The sequence below is a fragment of the Rousettus aegyptiacus genome, unplaced genomic scaffold (genome assembly GCF_014176215.1).
Source record: "Rousettus aegyptiacus isolate mRouAeg1 unplaced genomic scaffold, mRouAeg1.p scaffold_m13_p_9, whole genome shotgun sequence".
Lineage (NCBI taxonomy): Eukaryota > Metazoa > Chordata > Mammalia > Chiroptera > Pteropodidae > Rousettus > Rousettus aegyptiacus.
The window spans coordinates 17,446,174-17,469,812 of record NW_023416312.1 but is presented as its reverse complement, the minus strand read 5'-3'; the positions used below and the strand labels follow the sequence as shown (position 1 = coordinate 17,469,812).

Genomic DNA, 23,639 nt, shown 5'->3' with positions numbered 1-23,639 from the left:
AATATTGAACACTTTTTCATGTAATCCTTGATCATTCATAAACAGAAATTATGTCTGTTCAAGATGGTACCCTTCTTATTGGGTAGAATTAATATTATTTATTATTGGTATAACTTGGAAATTTGGAATGACATAAATTTTCCTACTTTGTTTCCTTTTATTTTCTATGAAGACTCTTGCAAAGCAGGATTGCTGCTTTGGCAGCAGTGAATTGACTTTGTAAAAGCACTACCTCATGGCCATCCCTGTCATTAATACGAAGTGTTAAACTTTTAATTGTCTTTGACCGGCTGCTGAAGATAGTCTCTTCAGAGCCATCAACACTAATTGGTTGATTAGAAGTTTACTAGGCATTTAAAAATACATTAATATAATTTACATGATTTTTATCACATATACTATGCTCATTCATTTAGTCAGTCAACACACTTTTATTGATTAACATGGTGGAAAACTCAAAGATAAAGACAGTGTTCCTGCACTAAAGATATTCATAAACTTTCAATGAAAATAAGGATGTTTTATTTAGAGAACTATGAAAAACATCATAAAGTAGACACAGTTGATGTGCGGTAGGATTTTACAAGATGGATAACTGCTAGTTGAAAATGTGTTTATAAGAGAGAGTATTGGGGATATGTCTTCATTTATCCACCTAACAAATGTGTTTTGAGCACTACTGTGTAGCAAGCACTTTGCTAGGCACTAGAGTTAGAATAAAAGTAATGATTCCTGCCCTTGTGAATCTCATAATCTAGTGGATCAGAATGGAAGGATTACAGAAGTAGAAATGAGGGTATCCATAATGGAAGAGAGAGAATGGGCAGAGATCTGGGGAATGGCTAAGGTATCACTGTGGGTTGTACAGTTGCACAGTTGTCCTGTAGTGTGGATGAAGAATTGGAGAGGCATTTCGAGAAGCCTAGAAAGGTTTCTCTCAAGAATGGTATGAGATTCTAAATGTTATCTAAGCTCTTTGGACTTCATGAGGCAAGTACTGAGGATTCAATATGAATGTTTGAGCAGGAAATTCACCACCAGAACCATCCATCAGGAGGTTTAAACTGGAAAGAATATGTAGGATGTTCTGACATGAGAAAGGTTGAGGGAAAACGTTTAGGAAGATGTATTACTAACAAAGGTGAAGTATAGTGAACAATCAGACTGGGGAGAAAGCAATGTTGGAATCAACTGGGCAAGAGGTATAGCAGTAGGACTTGGATTGGGGACAAGAAAAGGATAAAACACAGATGAACTGGCGGTATCCAGCCTTGTAAGTAGGAAAATAAAGATGTCATTTAAATAGTGAAGTCAACAAGAGAGACCAGCTTCAGAATCATATCAGAGTTGGCACAAAAAAATTTTTTTGAGGATTAAGTCAAATAGAAATGTGCCGAAATACTAGGCAGTAGTTAAGAAGGATGTGTCACTAGAGGTAAAAAAAAATTAGAAAACATTAACATTTGATAATTGAATCTTTTCCTGTAAACAAATTAGATTTATAAGGGAGTCAAACCACTAAAGTTGGTTTTTATCTCTTTTCTACAGCTGTCTCTGATCTTTTAAGGATTCATATGGATAATCCTGGAAGTTTTATTAGATTTGAGTTCTCTAGCTGTTTTATTCTTAGAGTCCTCTGGTTTGTAGTTCACTAAGCACAAGTTATTGACATTGTAAAAACATGCTAATAATAGAAGCCATTCATTTTCCTGATTTGTCTGATTTCTAGGGGATATGCTCATTCAACGAGAAGACATGATTTAAAAAAAAATCATCTTTCCATCTTATCTAATTCCATGAAGGAGAAGAGCATTACTATATAACAGATAATGAATTGGAAAGTAAGAAAGCTCACCTCAGAAATTAAGGCTTAAAAAAGGAATAGCTTGTGTTTAATGTCTGTGTAACTTGGCAAGAGGGACATAAAAGGCTTAGTGATGCCCAACATGTGCTTAGAGGTAGATTTTTAGTTAATGTCTTGGGAAGGTTCTGTAATCTAAGCTAAATGCTTAAAATCAATTAATTGATAATGGATACAGAGATCTGTTTTTATCCTTCTTTATCTTATTTCTGGGCCTTTCTATTCTCAGGAGCCTCAGAAACTAAACCTTACCTTGATAACTTTTTATTTGTGGAAAGAGATTTTTGTAAAGCACACTTATTTTTTAACACATCTTTTCCACACTAGGGTGTTGTATGCATTTCAGAATTTTCCTTTTGAATCTTTCTCAAACCAGAAACCATTCAAGAGTACTGTAATATCTGGCCTAGTTTTATGCTCAATTTATCAACAAATATTTCTTGAGCAATTATTGTGGTAAGCAGTGTCCAGCAGTGCCTGATAATGTAAGATATCGAAAAAAAAGTCCCTCATGCATTTATAATCTTAATTACTACAACCTCTGTCTTTCTTCTTTGATCATCTCAATACACACATACACACAATTTTACCCACCATCACCCAATTTATTGATGCATCTCGTTTGCATAATATCTGCATAGCTGCATTAAAATACAGCATTGCATAGTTATTTGCTTGCTATGCTCTCCGCCATTAAATTGAGTATTTACAAGAAAATACAAGCTTTTTATCATGGCAAAAGCCTTAGATATAGAGTAGTTATCTAAATATTTGTTATAGTGAATCACATTGAAGGGAATACTTACCTGCATTAAACAATTTACCTATATTAAGCAGTCATTTAGAGACTATGCCATACCTAAAGCATATAGAATTTCTTTAAGTACAGAAGAAAAGTTTGTTAAGGAACAAGTTTAATTTTTGGTCTTTTAAAGAAAAACATAAATATATTTTTAAATTATTTTTGTCCATTGATTTTTTTAGCGGTGTGTGGGTAGAAGTTAGGATGGGTAGATATAACCTGCTTCATTTTCTAAATGTTCTGGGGAATCGTATTGCGCCTCAACTTTCTACATTATGTGTATTGTGAGATTGATTGATCTCTTTGCCAGCAAATGAAAATGTAGTATTCTAAAGATAAAGCAAGTCTTGGTTGATCTCACAGATTGCAAGGACCTTGTCAGTTTACAATCTCTTATTTTTTTTATTTTTTACGCCTACAGCACCTGGTCTTCCTAGGTGGTCTCCCATCCAAGTACTAACCGGGCCCGACCCTGCTTAGGTTCTGATATTAGACGGGCTCAGGCTTGTTCAGGGTGGCATGGCCATAGACCTGTCAATGAACATGGAGAATCCAACCACATTCAGAGACAAACCTACCTCACAAATCTTTAAACTTTGCCAAAAATGATCTATTATATATTTAACTGTAATTTTCTCTCTGAGGTTCAGTCCAGTATCTCCAACTGCCCCGTTGATATCCTTTGCTTCACCCACATCTCCAGTGAAACACTATATCCTATCTATTTACCTCCCAAATATCACTTGGTTCCATCCCCTTTTCTCTATTTGTATCATTGTCTCCCCTATCCATACTACCATCTCTCCTCACCTTAACTGCATCGATATCTCCTATTTGGTCTCACTACATCTACTCAAGAGTTTGTCTAATTCATTCCTTCTGCTGCAGCCAGCATTGACCAGCACCTAGCATAGTGCCTGGCTGTTAGGAGGCACTCATCAAATAGTTATTTAGTCAATGAATGACTTACTGGGTGGAAATATTAATAAGCATGACAATTACCAATATGGAGATATAGTTTTTCACAGCCAATTAAACCTTTTAATCATACATTTCCAGTCCTTAATCAATTCCATTTACACATCATCTTGCTTTTTAAAAAAAATATTGTTGCTTTTCCAATACACTCACTGCATACTTTCTATCCACCAAATGGCTTTTGAATAAATATTTGCGTGGCTCCAAAATGATATAAAGAAGAATAAGGAATTTGAAAATTATCTTAAATATTCTGTCTAAAGAGCCAGTTTTTTGGTTGTGTGTGGTATGAGCTATGATGAAATATTTCACGTTTTCAAAATAATCCTAGTAATTACAAAGAAAGAATTTTATGCCTGAAGTTATGTGTTATATTACCAGAATCACTTAATAAGAAAGCAAGGATGGTCATTGACAAGTTTCTCCTTTTGATCAGAGAAAGGACAATTTGTTTTCTTAACACATCTAAGTAAATGGAAAGAAAAACAACTCTTTAATGTTCCCAGGTTGTTCTCCTGAAGTTCTAATGAATGATTTAGAAGCCAAGAAGGGTTGAATAAATCTGTGAACTTAAAGAGGCCTCACATTGATTTTAACAAAGTAAAGCCCATTAACTTCACAAAGTTTTGTACTGTATAACAACAGTTTTCTTTAAAGAAGGGGCTACAAATTCAAATGCTTTCAGATAATGGTAGAATGCATGCATGCTCCACCAAAAGGCATTCGAATTATTAAAATTCTAAGGCCAAGCATGTCTGAGGACAGATTTAACTTGTAGCCTTCAGTTTCAGATCACCAAAGGCAGAGACTTAACATATATACTCCCCTCCTCCTCTTCGAATCTCTGCTTGAAATTCAGAAATCTGGTTTTATTTTTCTTTTATGCTTGAGGCATTATTTGGGGGGGGGGGCAAAAAATAGAAAAAAAACGCCTGAGAAAACCTTACAAACCACAAGTAGTAAGTACGTAAAGCATTTTATGATGAATTCATATGCTATATTCATTAATAGTAGTAATAATAATGAATGTACGTACATATATATATGTATGTGTGTATGTGTGTGTGTATATATAATTGATGTGGATGAGATAAATGCATGCAAATAAAATTTTATTGTAATTTGATATTAGGTAAATGTCCCATTTAAAGAATTGCTACTGTACAAAATTTTTCTTTAGTTCATTGGCATGATGTTTGCTTTAGAAAAGGAATGCTTTAATTCTAGTTTCAGGAGGAGTTATCATTATTCTTTTATGGCAGCCATTATCAGCAGCAGATGGAGAATTATAGCAATGAGCATATCTCCTATTATACCACACAGGAAAAAGAGGGTAGCAAAAGAAATCTAACAAGACTCTCCTCCTATTTTCAATTCCTATAACGAACTAACAAAAAAAAATGGTTTCAGCATTATTATTCGTGGGACACAATAAATGTTTACTGAAATGCAGATAAAATGAGACCAGGATAAAGAATAGGCTAAAAAGTACATTTTATTTTTTATCATTTGTGGAGGCTGATCCTCTCTGATTTGATTTAGTTTGCTAATTAGTAATAAAAGATCTGCGTTTCCTTAGACAAAAGTTGAATCTGAGATACATTTCATATTTGGAGACATATTTTAGGGTCAAGAGAAGAAAAAACTCCTCCAGTATTACTTAACTGCTGCAAAATCTTATACGTACATAAATGCTACCAATGAATAACACCAAATAGAAATATTTTGTAAATACCTATACAAAGGAAGGGCACTCAGCTCTCCCTGGACTTTTAAAAGGCCCAGTAGAAGAGGGAACATTAATCTGAGCATTACAGATGAGTAATGACTTTGAGCTACAAAACTTAGCAGAGCAGTCAATGAAGTAGAAAGCCACTTAATTTGACTGTGAATTGGGCCTAAGGTTGAAAATAGGGAGCAGCAGAAGAACAGGCTGCAAAGGCAGAGGGAAGAACAGGCCCTTTTAACCTTCCCTGGTAGGCTAACGTTTGAACTTTATCTTGTAGTTAATAAGTAGGCATCATTCTTGATCTCCTCATTCTGGACTCTTGACCTTGGCTTTGATTCTTACCTCCTACAACTTTCATTCTTTACTCAAAAATGGCTATTTCCCTAAGCCATTTTTCACTTTTTTTCAATCTTTTCTGTTTTTTTATACACTATTTTTTCCATTCTTTTCACTCTCTTATTCTTTTTAACTCCTGAATTTCTCAAATTTCAGCCATCTGTCGATCCTTGTCACTATCCTCATGAGATGCTCTCACATGGTCATCAGGTCTTCTACCGGGACAGAATCACCCGGTCTTTGAATGGTCCTTTTACTGAGTCTGCTATATGCTTTGAGAATTCATCCTTGTGTGTTACTTCCTTACCAAAAGTCATCATCTGATAAGAGTTGAAAAATACTTTCTGGAGCATATTGAAAACTCTGAAGGTAGGTGCGACTATATAGTCTAAGAATTAACATGAGAGGCAAACTTATTTAATTTATCTTTGAGAACAGGACCAAAGATTGTTTTTCAGACTCCTACTTGAATTCAAGGAACTGCCAAAAATAGTCAGTGGAAATGATCTGAAGAAGGACAGAAAGAATAGCGTGGTAGGTAAAGGATGGTGTGTAATATTTTTATGTAATTGTATTACAGAATTTTGTCTGGCAGTTTCACAAGTCTTATAGGATTCATATTATATATTTTCACTTGACCAATAAATAAACTGAGTCAATGATAATCTGTCTCAAAATAAATTAACAAAATTATAATGAAATCACAGGATCGGAAGGAACCTTGACACATCTGCTTATTCAATGAAGGTTTCTTTTTCTCACTTCTGTTTTTAGTATTTTGTTTTTAATTCTATTAAATTTATTGGGGTGACATTGGTTAATAAAATTATCCAGGTTTCAAGTGTACAGTTTGATAATATATCATCTGTATGTTGCATTGTGCATTCAACACCCAAAGTCAAACCCTCTTCTGTCACCATATATTTGACCTCTTTTACCCTTTTCTATCCACCCCCTTTTCCTCTGGTAACCACTAAACTGTTGTCTGTTTCTATGAGTTTTTATCCCAATCACTTTTTATCTATTCTATTTTTCTACTCTACCTAGTTTGGGATATTTTGCCAATTATTTATCTCCTATATAGCTTATACAATTTATCATTGTACAATTTCCCATAACTGCTTCTTAGCTTGTTCTTTTTCTTCATCACATTTTATTTTCCACTTGTGTTTTCATACTGTTTTGAAAAGTTTTGAAAATATACTTCTTAATATTCTGCAGTGTTTTCATATAAAACATATTGGGTATTTTGTTCTCATATCATTACCTATATAAAAACATTGTAGTTCTTTCTTGCCTATAATTCTTCTTCCCTTCCCTCAATTTGACCAGACTTGAAGGACTTAGGTATGTGTTATTTTCTATAATTTAGAAACCTTTCTCTATTTAAAAATAATACAAGAAGTTGGGAATAATGCAGTGATTCTAAAACATGTTCCTTTTACTCACTTTCCCCCTCCTATCTCCCGCCTACCCTTTCTTTAATAGATATCTATTTTGGACACCTTTGTTCTGCTCCCTGACACCCAGGGGTTCTAGTTTTGTCTGCTTAGGGTGGAGTTCTGGGCTTTTATCTTTTGAAAAAGCTCCCTAAGGGAGTCTCATATGTAGTGCTTATTAAGAATGATGCTTTAATATTGTAATCTAAACACAATAAGGTTTCTAACTATGATAAATAATCCAGTAGATTTAATTATCATTTTCTTTCTGTCTAAAACTTAGATGTTCATTGCCAGAGAAATAGATATGGATGCTTATGACAACAGAACATTAATATGACATCGAAGCTTGGAAATTTCACCAGTAGTGATTAATTTAGTACTTAAAATATTTAAATGCTATAGAATTAAAATTAATTTATTTTTTACTAAGTGAATAAAATTCATTGAGCTTTTACATTTAATTTTGTGAATCAAACTTTTCTTTGGGTTCAGAGGCTGGCTGTAAAACACCATGTATACATTTTTACTTCCTGTTTTGATTCATTATTTCGCTGTCTTATGCTTTATTACTGAAAACACTCCTCAAGTAGATCATACACTGTAAATACTTCTGATTACAAAATATTCTCACACAAATGCAATAGACTATTTAATGAGCTCTTCTTTACAAAATTAAAAAAAAATCTGAAGACTCTGATTTGAGACTTCATATAAATGAGATTTAGATCTAACAATTTTAAAGCTTTGCTTCTTTCTTAGTAATTCACTTCTATCTCTTATCTGAGAAACAGAAATAATAAAACCTGTGTCAATTTTACAGTTGGATTGTAAAATTCACTATAGACATCAACCTTGAAGTAGAAGGGCCAAAATCAAAAATACAAAGCAAAGGAGCTAAGATAAAAATTCTGAACCATTTTAGTTTATAGCAGTGTAAACCAGCAACAGGAATTCTTTGATTACTTTAAAAGATTCAGAAGGCATTTACTTTATCATCTTACTACTACTCAATGTGTTGTTCCTGAATCTCCATTATCCGCATCCCCTTGAAGCTTGTTAGAAGTAGAGAATTTGGGGCCATCCACAGACCTGTTTAATCAGAATTAATAGTTTACCAAGATCTCTAGGTCATTTTCGTACATGTTCAAGTTTGAGATGCACCACTATAGCACATACCTAATAGGTATACCATGTATTTTAATAGTTCTGGGTATTGGACACCAGTGAGGGTACAAATTAGCCATAATCTTTTTCTTCTAACTGCTGCTCTGACCTTTGTTTTAGGCAAAGATTTCCCATTTCAGCAGTCATTCATGATTGCATGATCTAGCTAGTTTCAAACCCTATTGATTCTACCTTAATAGTTCATGTTACCTTTAGCCTTTCCTTCCTGGTAGACTGTCAAAACTCTAGTTGTAGCCCCAATACCTATCTCTCAGACTCCTATTCTAGTCGTTTTACCTGTGTCCCCATCTAAACTCTGCCTCATAATTATATAGAAGCAGAGCTTTATCTCTGACACTCCTGTACTTAAAACTGAAGTTATTTTCTGTTGCTTCCCAATGAATTGAAAATTTCTTTTTTTAAAAAAAAGTCCTCTTTACTCCAACCCAATATACACCCTGGGCTAAACCCTTCCCTAAACTATGATTTTTATACAGTGATATAGATCCCAAGTGTGTACTCCTGATCAGAACAGGGAAATTGCACGTTATACGCCTTGCCTTCTGCTGTCTCTTCTCCCTCTTGACCTTTCATGTGCCCATGGCCTACTCATTCATTAAATTCCAAATTGCCCTCAGAAGTTTCTCTTGCTCACCTTTCCACTGAGATCATCCCTCTTCTTATCTGTCATATATTGAACACCTTGCTTTCTCTATCCCACTGTATATAGGTGGTATAACAAATTAGCCTCGCAGCAGTGTTTATGTACTGCATAAAACCTAGAAAATTGTACTTATTTTTTTAATCTTTAGGATGCCCAATGATAAGTATTAGTACTAATGATACCATGGCAAAAATGAGACTGAACTTCTCCAATCTTCTATCCTCTTCTTCTCCCCAACTTGCTTTGTATATAACTCATGCGTTCACTCAACAGATACTTATTGAAACCTCTCATGACCAAATATTGATTGTACTAAGCATTAGTCCTACTCAGTGATGAATAGGTCACAGTCCCTAACCTCAAGAAATTTATAGTATAGTAGGAATATAGACACAGTTTGCTATGAATGGATATACCTGTTACTAAAAATGACTGATTTATGCAATAGTGATCTGAATAGGTAGTAAAGAGTGAGGTGTAAGTAAGGGAGCAAAGGCAACTAGTTGGAAGGAAATATCACATGTTTACTAGAGCATATATCATGCAAATTTAAGAGCATATGGTTAAGAAAGCTTAACTGCATCATTTCATATTTATTGCGAGGTACTGTGTCCCTGGAATAATGGCTTGTTACCATTTTTGTTCTGCTGATTTCTTGAGTCTTTTAACTGCTAAAGTTATACTACCAAAAGTTCTAGTACTCAAAATATTACACAATAGTAGTTTAAAAATACCAAGAAGTTTACGTGAAATCAGAGTTTAAAAGAGTTTTGACCCAGTCTCAGAAGACATACATTCATTCCTTTATTTGGCAAGCATGTTCTGAGATTTACTGTATACTTGGTATTGGGTCAAGGGACAGAGGAATAGATAATTAGATAATGAGAATCACATTTATCAGAAAAGTATTCTGCATACTGACTTTATCCCATTTGTACATAAAGATATGTGAGTCCTTTAGATTTAAATATGGTAGGTATCTCAAGTTGTCATATTACTTCATTTTTTTAAACTTCAGATTTAGGTATGAATTACTTTAATTGCTTTGCAAACTCTACTTTAAACTTTTTATAAAAAAAGTAGAGTGCCACTTTTATTAAGTGGTCTAAAGCGTTTTTGTTTTTATGTTTATTTGCTGTTGATCTCTTTTTTACATTCTTCTCTTAAAATTTAATTTAGGATAAAAAGTTGAAGATATTTAAGTTTGACACCATCAATGAATAACTCATGAAAAGGTTCTGGTGGCTATAGATTATTTGTTAAATTTATTACTGTACTTTAGGGATTTCTTGATAGGCTGCCCTTAATAGCAATTATTTCTCAGTTGTATAATGCAAAATACATTGATGGAAACAGAATTTGAAAGAAATTTTCTTCAAGTATGGTAATGAATTTTTAAGTAGGTCTAGAGATGTTATCCTTAACACTGTGATTAAGCTATGTATGTTATTTTTCGCCTCTCATATCAACAGTCACTAAGAAATCCAAATACTTTATTCACATGTAAAGTTTACAACACTTCATAGACTATTAAACATGGAACATCCTTGTGGGCACAAGAAATCGAATTTGCTCTTGAGAAGGTTTCCAGCTAATTGATTTGTAGGACATTATAACATCCTCTAGCTGTCAAGCTTTACAAATATAAAAACTAGAGCTGAACTGAGAGGGTGCTTTTCTTACTGTCTTGTATCCTTTGGATATAGGCATGTCAGTTTCATAGAGAAACTTTGGCATGGAGCTTTTTTCTTTCTTTCTCTCCCAGAAAAACAGCATGTGGTAGCACATTGTTTAATCTTTTCTCAAGTAAAAGGACATGAGGCTTCATTTTTGTTTTGCCTTTTTGGTATCTTACAGGAGCTCCAGGATGGCGCTGGGCAACGGCAAATTGTTGTCAGAGTATTGAATGCAACTGGGGAAGAGATAATTCAACAGTCCTCAAAAACAGATGCCAGTATTCTACAAGAAAAATTGGGAAGCCTGAATCTGCGGTGGCAGGAGGCCTGCAAACAGCTGGCAGAAAGAAAAAAGAGGTAAGGTGACAGATGAAATAGGAATTCTAAAATTTAGCAAAACTATTTAAACTGTCCTTTAAAAAAGATTTTATGAAACGTTATAACCAAGGGCGAAGACATTAACATTAAGGAACATGTCAGCAGTTAATCGATAGCAATTAATGAATTTTTTCTTTCTTTTTATCATATACGGAAATGTATAGCTGTTGCTACTTAAGAAGGCAGTGCTTTTCTACTATTTTAAACTTTTGTTTGTTTTGAAAATCATGTGATTATTTAAATATAAATGTCTTCAGTACATTCCAACTTTAACACGCTGAGTCTCAATTATTTTTTTAAAGATGAGAAAAGGAAATTATAAAGGACAATTTTGTAGGAAAGACTGCTCTTTGGCTAGATTTTTTAACAGCTACAAATGTGACCATGATGCTGAAAGACATGATAGTAATGTTTACCTGATAGTTCTACTGCATTTTTTAGTACATTTTTGAAGAGGGACTTGAGCCAAAAATGTTCAAATCTAAAGGGGAAAACAAAATCGCAGAAAGGTTATTGTTGAATTCAATCATTATTTAACTTTCTCTTGGAATGCATTGAAAATACAGAAAGCCAAATATCTGCTGCTGTAGTTGGAAGGCATAGATATTTTTATAAATGGGATTTTTCTTTTACGCTTTCCAGTTGTTGGTGCTAATGTTTCCTGTTTCATAAGGGAGAACTTGGGCGGCCTTTATTTACCAAATGAGACTATTGTTGTAAACAGTGAAAACTCAGTTTTATTGCCAAGGTCTTGCTTCCTACCTATTATCTACATAATAAGTGGATTTTAATATTTAGAAAGCTAAAACAACTCTTTAATGAAAGTCTTTGGTGAGGATGTATTAGACAGGTTTTGGAATTATGCCCATTGTCTTTGTACACCTCCTCTTGAGCCTTTGCTCATGTTGCATTATTCAGAAAGTAGAAAGAATTCATAATCCTGTACAAAATGGATGTATTGGTTGACCTACACACACACACACACACACACACACACACACACACACAAATCTTGCTAAAGTTAAAAATTAATAGCATCATCTAAAAAAATCTTTATTTTATATCTTGGCTTAAAATATGTCAAAATTTATATATAGGTAACAAAATAAAAGACCCAAACTTTGTAGTTAAGCTGCTTCCTTGGGAAAGTTATATACTTTTTCCCAAGTTAAAATCCTATTAAATACACAACTATTCCATTACTTAAATAACTGATGTTTTTAGTATTAACAGGTTGAAACCTGTATGTCATTTTTAGACTAGACTCAATCTAGTCTAAAATAATATGTTAGGAAATGAGAAAGTTAAGAGAAATTGAATAACATGCTATGAAAGTAAATATCTTGAATTTATAAAGTGGATTAAATTGATTGAAGGATTATTTTGTTTTTATTATATATAAAGTATTCTTTTTCACTTTTAAATATCTAACCCATGTAGTATTTGAATAGAGTGTGATAATATTCTCTGATAATTTTCACCTGAATTTTTAAAATCATGTTGTTATTGACTTCTAAATGCAAATTAGAACTTATAAATGAAGATAAAGCAATATACCTGTTTCACCAGAAAAGCCCTAAAATTTTAGATCCTTCTAAATTTATAAGAAAGTGGTATATGCTGACTCTGTTGTGAAATATGGCACAAATTGTAGGTTAATTTCAGCGAGTGATTTGGCTGTAATTGGGTAGAAAAATTTCTGCCACTTAGACATTTTGACCTATCTTAAATATTGCACTTTTGTGCTTTAAAAAGTCAGATTAGCTTCCTTGAGTTTTTTTTTTAACTTAGCTTTTAAAGTTGTCAACTTCACGCTACATTTTAAAAATAAATGTTAGCATATTTAAATTTCCACTGAGATCAGTTTTGTGGCACACTTCCTCAGGATTTTTGTATCATTTGAATTTTATGAAATTTTAAAAAGTAATAAAATACACTCACAGCTATTTCCTAGCACCCAGGAGCAAATAACATAAAAATAAACATTTTGACCTTACAATTGTTGGAACACTATAATTATGAAACTATTATTAATCAGTGGCATGCTTTCAGTACAACCCAAATAGAAGTTAGAAAGAAATAGAAGTTTAGTTGTACAGGTGAAAAATAAGATGACTATTCGAGTTAACAAGAGTATTCTTAGTTTTCAGTGGGCTTAAGATACAGCTGTTGGAAGTATTTAATGTTTCTTAGTCCACATATGCATATGAAAGAAAGTATGTAATTTAAGCAAAAAAAATCTACAAAACCTATTCATAGCCTTATGGTTATGTAATTTTAAAACCTTCTCTTTGAAAATACAAGATATCAGAAATATGAGAAGAAAGTTCTCAGAAAAATTCAAATAGCAGTGGACATCCATTAAGGTTAATCTACGTTAGAAGTAAATGTAGTATAAAATATAGTCAATTAGCTGTGCAATTTAAGATAGGAAATTCGCTATTGCCTCAATTATGTAACAGAGGATCTAGATAACATCTATAGGTTTAAGCCTGGTAGTAATATGTTTAATAATGGCTTAGCCACCAAAATGGTCTTTGTAAATGAAGAAAAATGCAAACGAAAACCTATAGGCCATAAAAGGGAAGTCATAGGTTTAAACAAAGCAAGCCTCTGTATAAAGATTTTTAAGCCCTGGTCCATTGATAGAATTCAAAGGGTGCCGTGTGCTTTAATGGAGACAAAACATTGCTTCTTTGTTTTCACTAACCTCTAATGGAAATCGAGCATTCCCTTCCATTTTGAATATAGGCAACAAACCAGAGTAATACTAGCAGTACCTATAAAATCACAGCTATTTTCATATTAGAATTGCTACAGATATCTCAAAATATTGTTCATGCTTATCACTACTTCAAAACTGCAGTAGTTATTAGACCTGCCACAAGATCTTATTAATGTGTTACTAATAAACAAGCACATGTATTACTGATTCATACATGGGCTTTACTAATAGTTTTTAAACTGTATTTCAATACAGTTGGCTTCCTTTGGAGTCCTATGTATTTTATATTCTGGACTTTAAAATGTTATTCCAAGAAGGAGTCCCAGGCTTTACCAGATTGCCAGTGAGGTCTTGGCATAAAAGTGATCTTAACTATTTCTAGCCAACTGTTTGTCTGCTAAGTCCTATTCTTGCGTACTGTGGTTTTGGCCCTCTTGACGGTGAAGTTGCCATCTTCATACACTCCTTTTTTTCTGGAGAATTCTAGTAGGTGTACCAGTCAAGAGAATGAGGGTAGGCAGGCCTTATGTTGGATTGCTGACAATATAAGAAAGGATATTTTATTTAGAATAAAGTCAGTTGACAAAAGTTTGAATAGAAGAGAAAAGCAAGGTGATGGGAACTGGAATCTATAAATTGAGGAATCTCTGAATCATAACCCATAGCAATAAAAAATGATCTCAAGAGATCATCTCTACTCTTCCCTTCAGACAGATGTGCTGTTACATCCTCCATTTCACAGATATGGCAGTTATTGTGCTAATATATATTGAGGAATAATAGTTTTAATTTAAATATTACATGACTGAGAATATTGCTTGACGTTTCCCCAACATTTTTCGTAAACAACTTCAAGCATATAGAAAAGTTGAAAAAAGTAACATAATTAATATCCATATACCCTCCTGTCCTTTTCCTAATTTCCTAGATTCAACAATTAAGATTTTATCATATATGCTTTTTCTTCCTAGTTATTATTCCCATTTGAATCTTTCTCTTCCTTCCTCTCTCTACTTCCCTCATGTCTGCTTTTCTCTAACACAGGAAATAACACATGCACAATTTTTTTTGTTTTAACATTTTCAAGTAAGTTATAAACACTCTTATACTTCATCCCTAAATACTTCCATATGCATCTTCTTAGAATAGCAGCATTCCATATATAACCAAATTGTTTATCATGCTCGAGAAAGCTAAAAATAATACTATAGTATTACTTAATATCCTGCCCATATCCAAATTTCTCCAATAGTTCAAAAACGTCTTTTATATCTTTTTAAAACTTTTTTTATGCCTATACCCTGTTATATTTCATACACTGTATTTGGTTTTGTAGGGGAGTAAAAAAGTTTTTTCTCTACCATCTCAGGTTTAGTTTCAGAGTCTGCAAGTTAAACTGACAAAAGGCACATTAATAAGAGAAAAGTCATACAAATTTTATTTGATGTTAATATTTTCATGTGGCATGAGGGGCTTCATGGAATAAAAGTGAGAACCTCAGCTAAGTGGTAGGCCTCAGAGCTTACATGCCATTTTAACAAATAATGATAAATTATAGGGAAGGAACAAGATCAAGGAAGAGAAGTTTGAGCTTCTAGGGCTGATGTACTGTGGGAAGGTAAATATGGTATATGGGAAAACTAATGGAATATAAGGGATATTTCAGTAAGATTTCTTCATGCAGATTCAAGGTAATGCTCTCTGTAGTGATAAAAGTATAGTCTCCTATTCATGGTACAGGAAAGGGTGGAGTGGATTACCTTCACAAAGGGAAATTGATACCCTGCCCTTAGATAGAAAGAAGGAGTAGTAAAGAGCTTTTCCTATATATGCTGTTGCTCAGTTGCCTTCAGCTCAAAATAATTCTTATGCCGAAGTAGCATATTTTGGAGTGGCATTTTCTGATCCCCTTCAGTTATTATGTTTTTCAGTTCCTTTTATTCTAAAACAGCCCTCACACCTCCATTTATTTTGTACTGACACTGACATTTGAAAGAGTCCAATATCCTCAAAAAATTTGATCTCACCTTTCTGGATTTACCTTATATTTTTCCTTCATGGCATCCTTTAACTTGTTCTCTCTATTCACTGTATTTCTTGTAAACTGGAGATTGGGTCTAGATGAGACTTTAAAATGCAAGTCAAGTGTTTTTGGCAAGAATACTTCATATAGGACACTGTGTACTTCATATCACATCACGAGATGCATAATATGAGGTAGTCACACTGTAAATGCTGCCAAGGTTGATCACTTGGTTAGTGTGGTGACTATCAGGTCTTGAATTGTAAAGTATCATTTTTTTTTCTTTGAAATTAATAAGACATCTTAATGGCTTTAATAGTTGTCGGTGATTCTTCCCTAATTTGGTTATTACATTGAGGTTGCATAATGGTGATTCTTCTAATTCTAACATGATCCTACAATCTGATTTCTTCTTAAACACACATACACACACATGCGCGCGCGCGTTCGCACGCACACACGAAACATGTTTTTTTTTTTCCTTAGGTGTCAATATGCATTCTTATTTATTTAATAAGTTATAATGAATTACAGTTATTATTCTTGTTGATGCTCACTTTTACCAAATTTTTCCAGTGGGAGCTTGTTCAAGCTTCCTTCTTAAATGTCCCAGTCTCACCTTTTACTTTCCTCACCCCAAGTTTGGATCGACTATTTCTTCAACGGTCTGTGGTTTCATTTAGTGGTAATATACAAACCAAGATCTGGGCAGTAACCTCTTCTCAAAGGAATACTGTCACCTTTCTGGCAAGAAGTCCTAAGGGACAAACTGTGTTCACATTATTGTTGCAAGCAGTAAAAATCACTTTCAGAATACATCCAAGTACACGGTAAGGCTAGGCATATTAAAAGCTCTTATGTATAAGACCTCATGTAAAATCAGTAACTTTGTATTCATTTCAATGGTTCTTCTGAATTTTTGAAACAAAGTTTAGTGTATACAGTCTACAATAGTTTTTTTTTAATGTTTATTTTATATTGATTTCAGGTATAGAGTACATTGGTTAGACATTTATATAGTTATTGAAGTGATCCCCTGATTACCCTATCACCCCTCTGACTCTACATTCAGCCATTACAATACTTTTGACTATATTCCCTGTGTTGTACTCTACATCTCATGACTATTTTGGAAGTACTAATTTGTACTTCTACATCCCTTTACCTTTTTCTTACAGTCTCCTAACCCCCCTCCCCTCTGGTAATCACCAGATTATCCTCTGTATCTGTGAGTCTTAGTTAGTTTGTTTCTTTTGTTCCTTACATTCTAATATAAGTGAGATCAGATGGTATTTATCTTTCTCTGTGTGACTTATTTCACTCAGCGTAATACCCTCTATGTCCATCCATATTGTCACAAATAGTAGCATATCATTTTTTTATAGCTGAGTAATATTCCATTGTATATATGGAACATGACTTTATCCAATCATCTATTGATGGGCACTTTGGTTGCTTCCTTATCTTGGCTATTGTGATTTATTGATGACAGTTATTCTGACAGGTGAAAGGTAATACTTCATTGTGGTTTTAATTTGCATTTCTTGATAATTAGAGATCTTGAGCATCTTTTCATATATCTATTGGCCATCTGTATTTTCTCTTTGGACAAATACTTATTTGGATCTTCTGCATAGTTTTTATTTGGATTGTTTTTTGTTGTTGATTTGTATGAGTTCTTTATAAATTTTGGGTACTAACCCCTTGTGTCATATATCATAAGCAAATACCTTTTGTTGGTTTCCTTTGCTATGAAATTTTGTTTTAGTTTGATGCGATCTCATTCTTGTTTCTCTTGTCTGAGGAAGTACGTCAGAAAAAAAAATTTACTAATAGCACTATCAGAGAGTCTACTGCCTGTGTTTTCTTCTGGGAGTTTTCTGATGCTGGATCTTACATTTAAGTCTTTAATCTACTTTGAGTTTATTCTTATATGTGGTTTAAGATTGTGGCACAGTTTTACTTTATTTTTTGCATGTATTTGTCCAGTTTTCCCAACACCATTTGCTGAAGAGACCATCTTTGCCCCCATGGTATATTCTTGCCTTCTTTCTCATAAGTTAAGTGAATATATAGGTGTGGATTTATTTCTGGGCTATCTATTCTGTTCCATTGACCTATATTTCTGGGGTTTTTGTTTGTTTGTTTGTTTTTTGCCAGCACCATGCTGTTTTGATTACTATAGACTTGTAGTGTAGTTCGATATCAAGTAGTGTGATACCTCCTACTTTGTTCTTGTTTTCAAGGTTGCCATGCTATTTTGGGATCTTTTATGGTTCCATATAAAATTTTGGATTATTTGTTCTAGTTCTGTGAAAAATGCCATTGGTATTTTTATAGGGATTGTATTTAATCTATAGATTGCTTTCAGTAGTATAGCCATTTTAACGATGTTGAGTCTTCCTACCCATGAGAATAGTATATGTTTCTATTTTCTTGTTTTTCTTCAATTTATTTTTTCAATGACATAAATTTCCTAGAAGAGGTCTTTTGCCTCCTTGGTTAATTTGATTCCTAGGTATTTAGTTCATCATTGGTGAAAAAATGCAACCAACTTCTGAATATTAATTTTGTATCCTGCTACTTTACTGAATTCATTTATTAGTTCTAGCAGTTTTTTTAGTGGAATCTAGGATTCTCTATGTATGGTATCATGTCATGCAAATAATGACAATTTTACTTCTTCCTCTTCAATTTGGATACCTTTTATTTCTCTTTCTTATATGATTGCTGTAGTCAGCATTTCCAATAATATGTTGAATAGAAGTGGTTAAAGGGTATCTTTGTCTTGTTCCTGATCTTAAGGAAAATGATTTTAACCTTTCCCCATTGAGTATGAGGTTAGCTGTAGGTCATATATGGCCTTTATTACATGGAGATATATTTTCTCTATTCCTACTTTGCTGACATTTTTTTAATCATAAATGGATGCTAGATTTTGTCAAATTCTTTTTCTGAATCTAACATTATGATCATCTGAGTTTTACTTTTCAATTTATTAATGTGGCATATCACATTAATGGATTTGCAGATATTAAAACAAATTTGCATCTCAGGAATAAATCCAACTTGATCATGGTGTATGATCTTTTTAATTTATTGTGGAATTCAGTTGGCTAATATTTTGTTGATTTTTACAGCAATGTTCATCAGAGATATCGATCTATAGTTTTCTTTTTCTGTAATGTCTTTGGTTTTAGAATCAAGGTAATGGTGGCCTCATAAAAAAAGTTAGGGAACCTTCCCTCATGTTGAATTTTTGGAATAGTTTGAGAATAGGTGTTAATTCTTCATCGAATGTTTAGTAAAATTCACCTATGAAGCCATTTGGTCCAGGGCTTTTGTTTTTTAGTGGTTTTTAAATTACTGATTCAATTTCATTGGTGGTAATGGATCAATTAAGATTTTTTGTTTCTTCTTGACTCACTCTTGGGAGAGTGTATGTTTCTAGGAATGTATCCATTTCTTCCGAATTGTCCAATTTGTTGGCATATAATTATTCATAGTATTTTTTTATAATCTTTTGAATTTCAGTGGGGTCCATAGTTCTCCTCTTTTATTTCTGATTTTATTTATATGGATCCTCTCTCTTTTTTTCTTGATGAGTCTGGTTAAAGACTTATCAATTTTGTTTATCCTTTCAAAGAACCAGCTATTGGTTTCATCGATCTCATATTGTTTTTCTAGACTCTGTTTTATTTATTTCCACTCTTATCTTTATTATTTCCTTTCTTATAAGCAATTTAAGTTGTGCTTGCTGTTCTTTTTCTAGTTCTTTTTAGTGTAAGGTTAGATTGTTTATTTGAAATTTTTCTCGTTTCTTGATGTGAGCTTGTCTTGCTATGAATTTCTCTCTTAGGGATTGCTTTTGCTGTGTCCCATAGATTTTGAGTCATGTTTTCATTTATATTTGTCTCTAGGACTCTTTCAATTTCTTCTTTGATCTCATTGTTAACCCATTTATTCTTTAGTAGCATGTTATTTCGCTTCCACGTGTTTGTGTCTTTTCCAGTTTTTTTCTTATAGCTGATTTCTAGTTTTATACTATTGTGATCAGAGAAGATGTTTGATATGATTTCAGTTTTCTTAAATTTATTGATACTTGTTTTGTGTTCTATCGTGTGGTCTATCCTGAAAAATGCTCTATATGCACTTGGGAAGAATGTATATTCTGGTGCTTTGGGGTGAAATGCTCTGAAAATATCAATTAAATCCATCTGGTCTAGTGTGTCATTTAAGGCTTGTGTTTTCTTGTTGATTTTCTTTCTGGAAGATCTGTCCATTGGTGTCAATGGGTTGTTAACGTCTCCTACTCTGAGCATATTACTATTGATTTCTTCCTTTATGTTGGTCAATAATTGCTTTATATATGTAGGTGCTCTTATGTTGTATGTGTATATGTTTGCTAAGTTTGTGTCTCCTTGTTGTATTAATCCTTTTTTAATTATGTAATACCTTTCCTTGTCTCTCATTATAGCCATTGTTTTAAAGTCCATTTTTTTCTGATATAAGTATTGCTACCCCAGCTTTTTTTAAATTTCCATATGTGTAAAATATCTTTTTCCATCCCTTTACTTTCAGTTTGTGTGTGTCATTTGATCTGAAGTGGGTCTCCTATACATAGCACATATGTGGGTCTTGCTTTTCTATCCACTCAACTACATGACGTATTTGAATTGGAGCATTTAATCCATTTACATTTAAAGTGATTGTTGATAGGTACATAGTTATTGCCATTTTATTCATATTTATGTGTTTCCTTTATCTCCTTTCTTTTAACAGAAGTCACCTTAACATTCTTGTAAAACTGGCTTGTTGGTGATGAATTCCTTTAGGTTTTTCCTGTCTGACAAGCTCTTTATCTCATCTTCCATTTTAATTGATAGCCTTGCTGTACAGAGTAGTCTTGGTTATAGGTTCTTTTTTTCATCACATTAAATATTTCTTGTCAGTCCCTTCTTACCTAAAAGTTTCTGTTGAAAAATCAGCTGACATTCTTATGGGAGTACCCTTGTAAGTAGCTAACTGCCTTTCTCTTGCAGCTTTTAACATTCTCTCTTTGTATTTAACCTTTGGAACTTTTGTTATGATTTGTCTTGGTGTGGGTCTGTTTGGGTTCCTTTTGTTTGGGACTCTTTGCACTTCCTGGACTCCCAAATCTATTCCTTTGCCAGGTTAGGGAAGTTTTCTGTCATTGTTCTTTCAGATAGATTCTCAATCACTTGCTCTCTCTTCTTCTTCTGGTACCCCTATGATGTTAATATTGGTACACTTAATATTATCCCAAAGGTCTCAAACTTTCCTCATTTTTTATTCTTTTTTTTTCTTTTTGCTGTTTTTATTGGGTGTTTTCTGCTACCTTGTCTTCTAACTCACCGATTCAATGCTCTGCTTCACTTAATCTGTTGATTCCTCCCAGTATATTGTTCATTTCTGTTATTATATCCACTTCTGACTGGTTCTTTTTTTATGGTTTCTAAATCATTTTTAATACTTACTTTCTCTCAGTTGAAGTCCTCACTGAGATCATCAATTTCCCCACTCTAAGTTCATTGAGCATTCTTATAACCAGTGTTTTGAACTCTGTCTCTGGCAGGTTGCTTGCCTCCATTGCATTCAGTTTTTTTTTTTATTAGAGTTTTCTCCTGTCATTTTATTTGCAGTATGTCTCTTTGTTTTCTTATTTTAGTTGCCTCTCTGTGTTTGTTTCTATGAATTAGGAAGATTTGTTACATCTCCCAGCCTTGACCAGATTGCCTTATGTAGTAGGTGTCCTGTGGCACAGTGGCACAATCTCTTTAATCACCTGCGCAGAACGCTCTGGGCCTGTTCCTTGTGTGGGTTATGTGTGTTCTCCTTTTGTAGCTAAAACTTGATGGCTCTTAGCATATCAGTGGACAGTATTGACTCTCAGGCTGACTGGCTGTTGGGATTGGCCTTGCCCACAGGGTATGAATTGTTGTGGGGGTGCTGACCCCATGATGTGGGATTCTCTCCAGCAGGCTTGTGTACCTCTTGAGACTACCCTTAGTGTGTGCTACCAATAGGGCTAGTTAGGTGGTATTCTCTTGTGGTCTGATGCAAGCCGCTGGGTGTATTGGGTCTGGGGCCCCTTGGGAGGAGTTCCATCAAGTAGGCCAAGGTCAGCCACTGCTTCTGATTACTCAGGGCTGCTTGGTAGGAGCTACAAAGTGATCCACAGACAGCTGCTGCCTGTGCTGGATCTAGAAGCAAGTGGGAGAGACCATGCTGCAAGCCAAGTTCTGGTTACCCCAATACTGAGTCTGGGGTGGTTTAGCAAAAGGACAAGTGTACCTGAAGGCCTGAGGCTGCTGCCAGCTGTCCATAAGACTCCGCAGCTGGAAGAGCCTTTGTGTGGTACATGAGCTGTGTGGCACAGGGACCCAAGGACTCACCGGGGTATAGTAAGCAGATTTCCCCTACTCAGTGCAGAAACAATTTTCATGCTTATGCTGAATCTGTGGTTCTTGTAAAAGTGTCAAATTGCAGCGAAGCCAGCCACTGCCTGCCTCGTGTTCACGGACACCCAAGATCCGCTCAAAAAATACTGTAGTTCAGGATGGGGTTTGTTGCCCACAACCAAAAGTCTTCTAGGATGCATGGGCCATGTGCAGGTCATATGGGCTGAGGGCTTTTGCCTGCAAGGAATGCACAGCCCCATGGAGGGGCAGGGCAGGGCTGGCTGCCTGGTAACAAGTCCCCACCACAGGCAACTTGTGAGTTGTGTGGTATGAGGTCTCAGGGAGACACATGGTGGAGCAAGCTGATGCTGTCAGACCAATATGGCATCAGAATCACTGCCAGTGCTGAGTCCGCGGGCTCCCGCAAAAAGTCACAGATCACAGCAAGGCCAGCTGCCATCCCTATCGGGCCTGCAGACCCCCATGATCCACTTAAGGGATACTGCAGCTTGTGCTGGCACCAGTGGTCCACCAACAAATGTCTCCCCTGAAATGCATGGGCCATGAGCCCTCCCATTGCCTGGGAAGAATGCACGACTCTATGGAGGGGCAAGGCAGGCTGGGTGCTCAGCAATGGGCCCTGCACAGGCCATTGTGGGTTGGGTCGGGCATGGTCTCAGGGAGACACAGGGTAGAGCTGGCTGATCTCACCTAGCCAGTGCAGCTTCAGAATTGGCCTTGGGGTGAGAGGGTTCAACACAGACAAGACGGTGCTCATTTGTAGAGTGGGCCAGAGGGTGACCTGACAAAGGGACAATGGTATCTGTCCCTCCTGTATTTGCCTCTGCACCATACAACTCAGTCTTTCTCTGTATGTCTTCTGCACTTCTCGAGCTACTGTCCCTCCACTGGCACCCATGGTGAGTGTCTGCAAGTGTGCGGATCTGTACGCAGGTCTTTTAGGGAAAGGCATCTGGACTTTTGGGTTACTTCCATCTCACCTGGATAGCCAGAGTCCTCACTGATTTTTTGCAGTCACATTTTGTGGGAATTACTCTTCCTGGGGCTGGAACCCCGGGATGAGGAGCTTCTGTGTGGTGCTAGGGCCCCTTATCCTTCAGGGGGGCCTCTGAAGCCACAGTCTCCCTCCCAGTGTTCCATTGCCACAGCTGGGTGTGGGACCAGCCCTTTTTCAAGTTTCTGCACCTCCTACCAGTCTCCATGTGGCTTTTTCTTTATATCCTCAGATGTATGTGTTATGATCAGTCAGACTTCAGGTAGTTTTCCACATTGATTGTTTTATAGTTTGGTTATAATTTTAATGGGAGGAGGTGAACCCTGCTTTACCTAGCTTGCCATCTTGACTCCGTTTCTGTGGAAAAACCTACAGTCTCAGACAGTTTGCCAAGCAAATTAATGGGGTAAATAAGCTAATGGGA

At 34.9% G+C, this 23,639-nt stretch overlaps 1 protein-coding gene and 1 pseudogene across 9 annotated transcripts in view; one reads left to right on the top strand and one right to left on the bottom strand.

Annotated features, from left to right (window-relative positions):
• DMD (dystrophin) overlaps positions 1–23,639 on the top strand; it is a 2,254,165-nt gene that overhangs the window by 1,474,067 nt on the left and 756,459 nt on the right. For all 9 annotated transcript variants that reach the window (XM_036227209.1, XM_036227208.1, XM_036227211.1 and 6 more), the window contains one exon: positions 10,834–11,009. In XM_036227209.1, the coding sequence (XP_036083102.1) occupies positions 10,834–11,009 (176 nt within the window). The remainder of the gene's footprint in view (positions 1–10,833; positions 11,010–23,639) is intronic.
• On the bottom strand, positions 3,076–3,194 carry LOC118608239 (annotated as a pseudogene).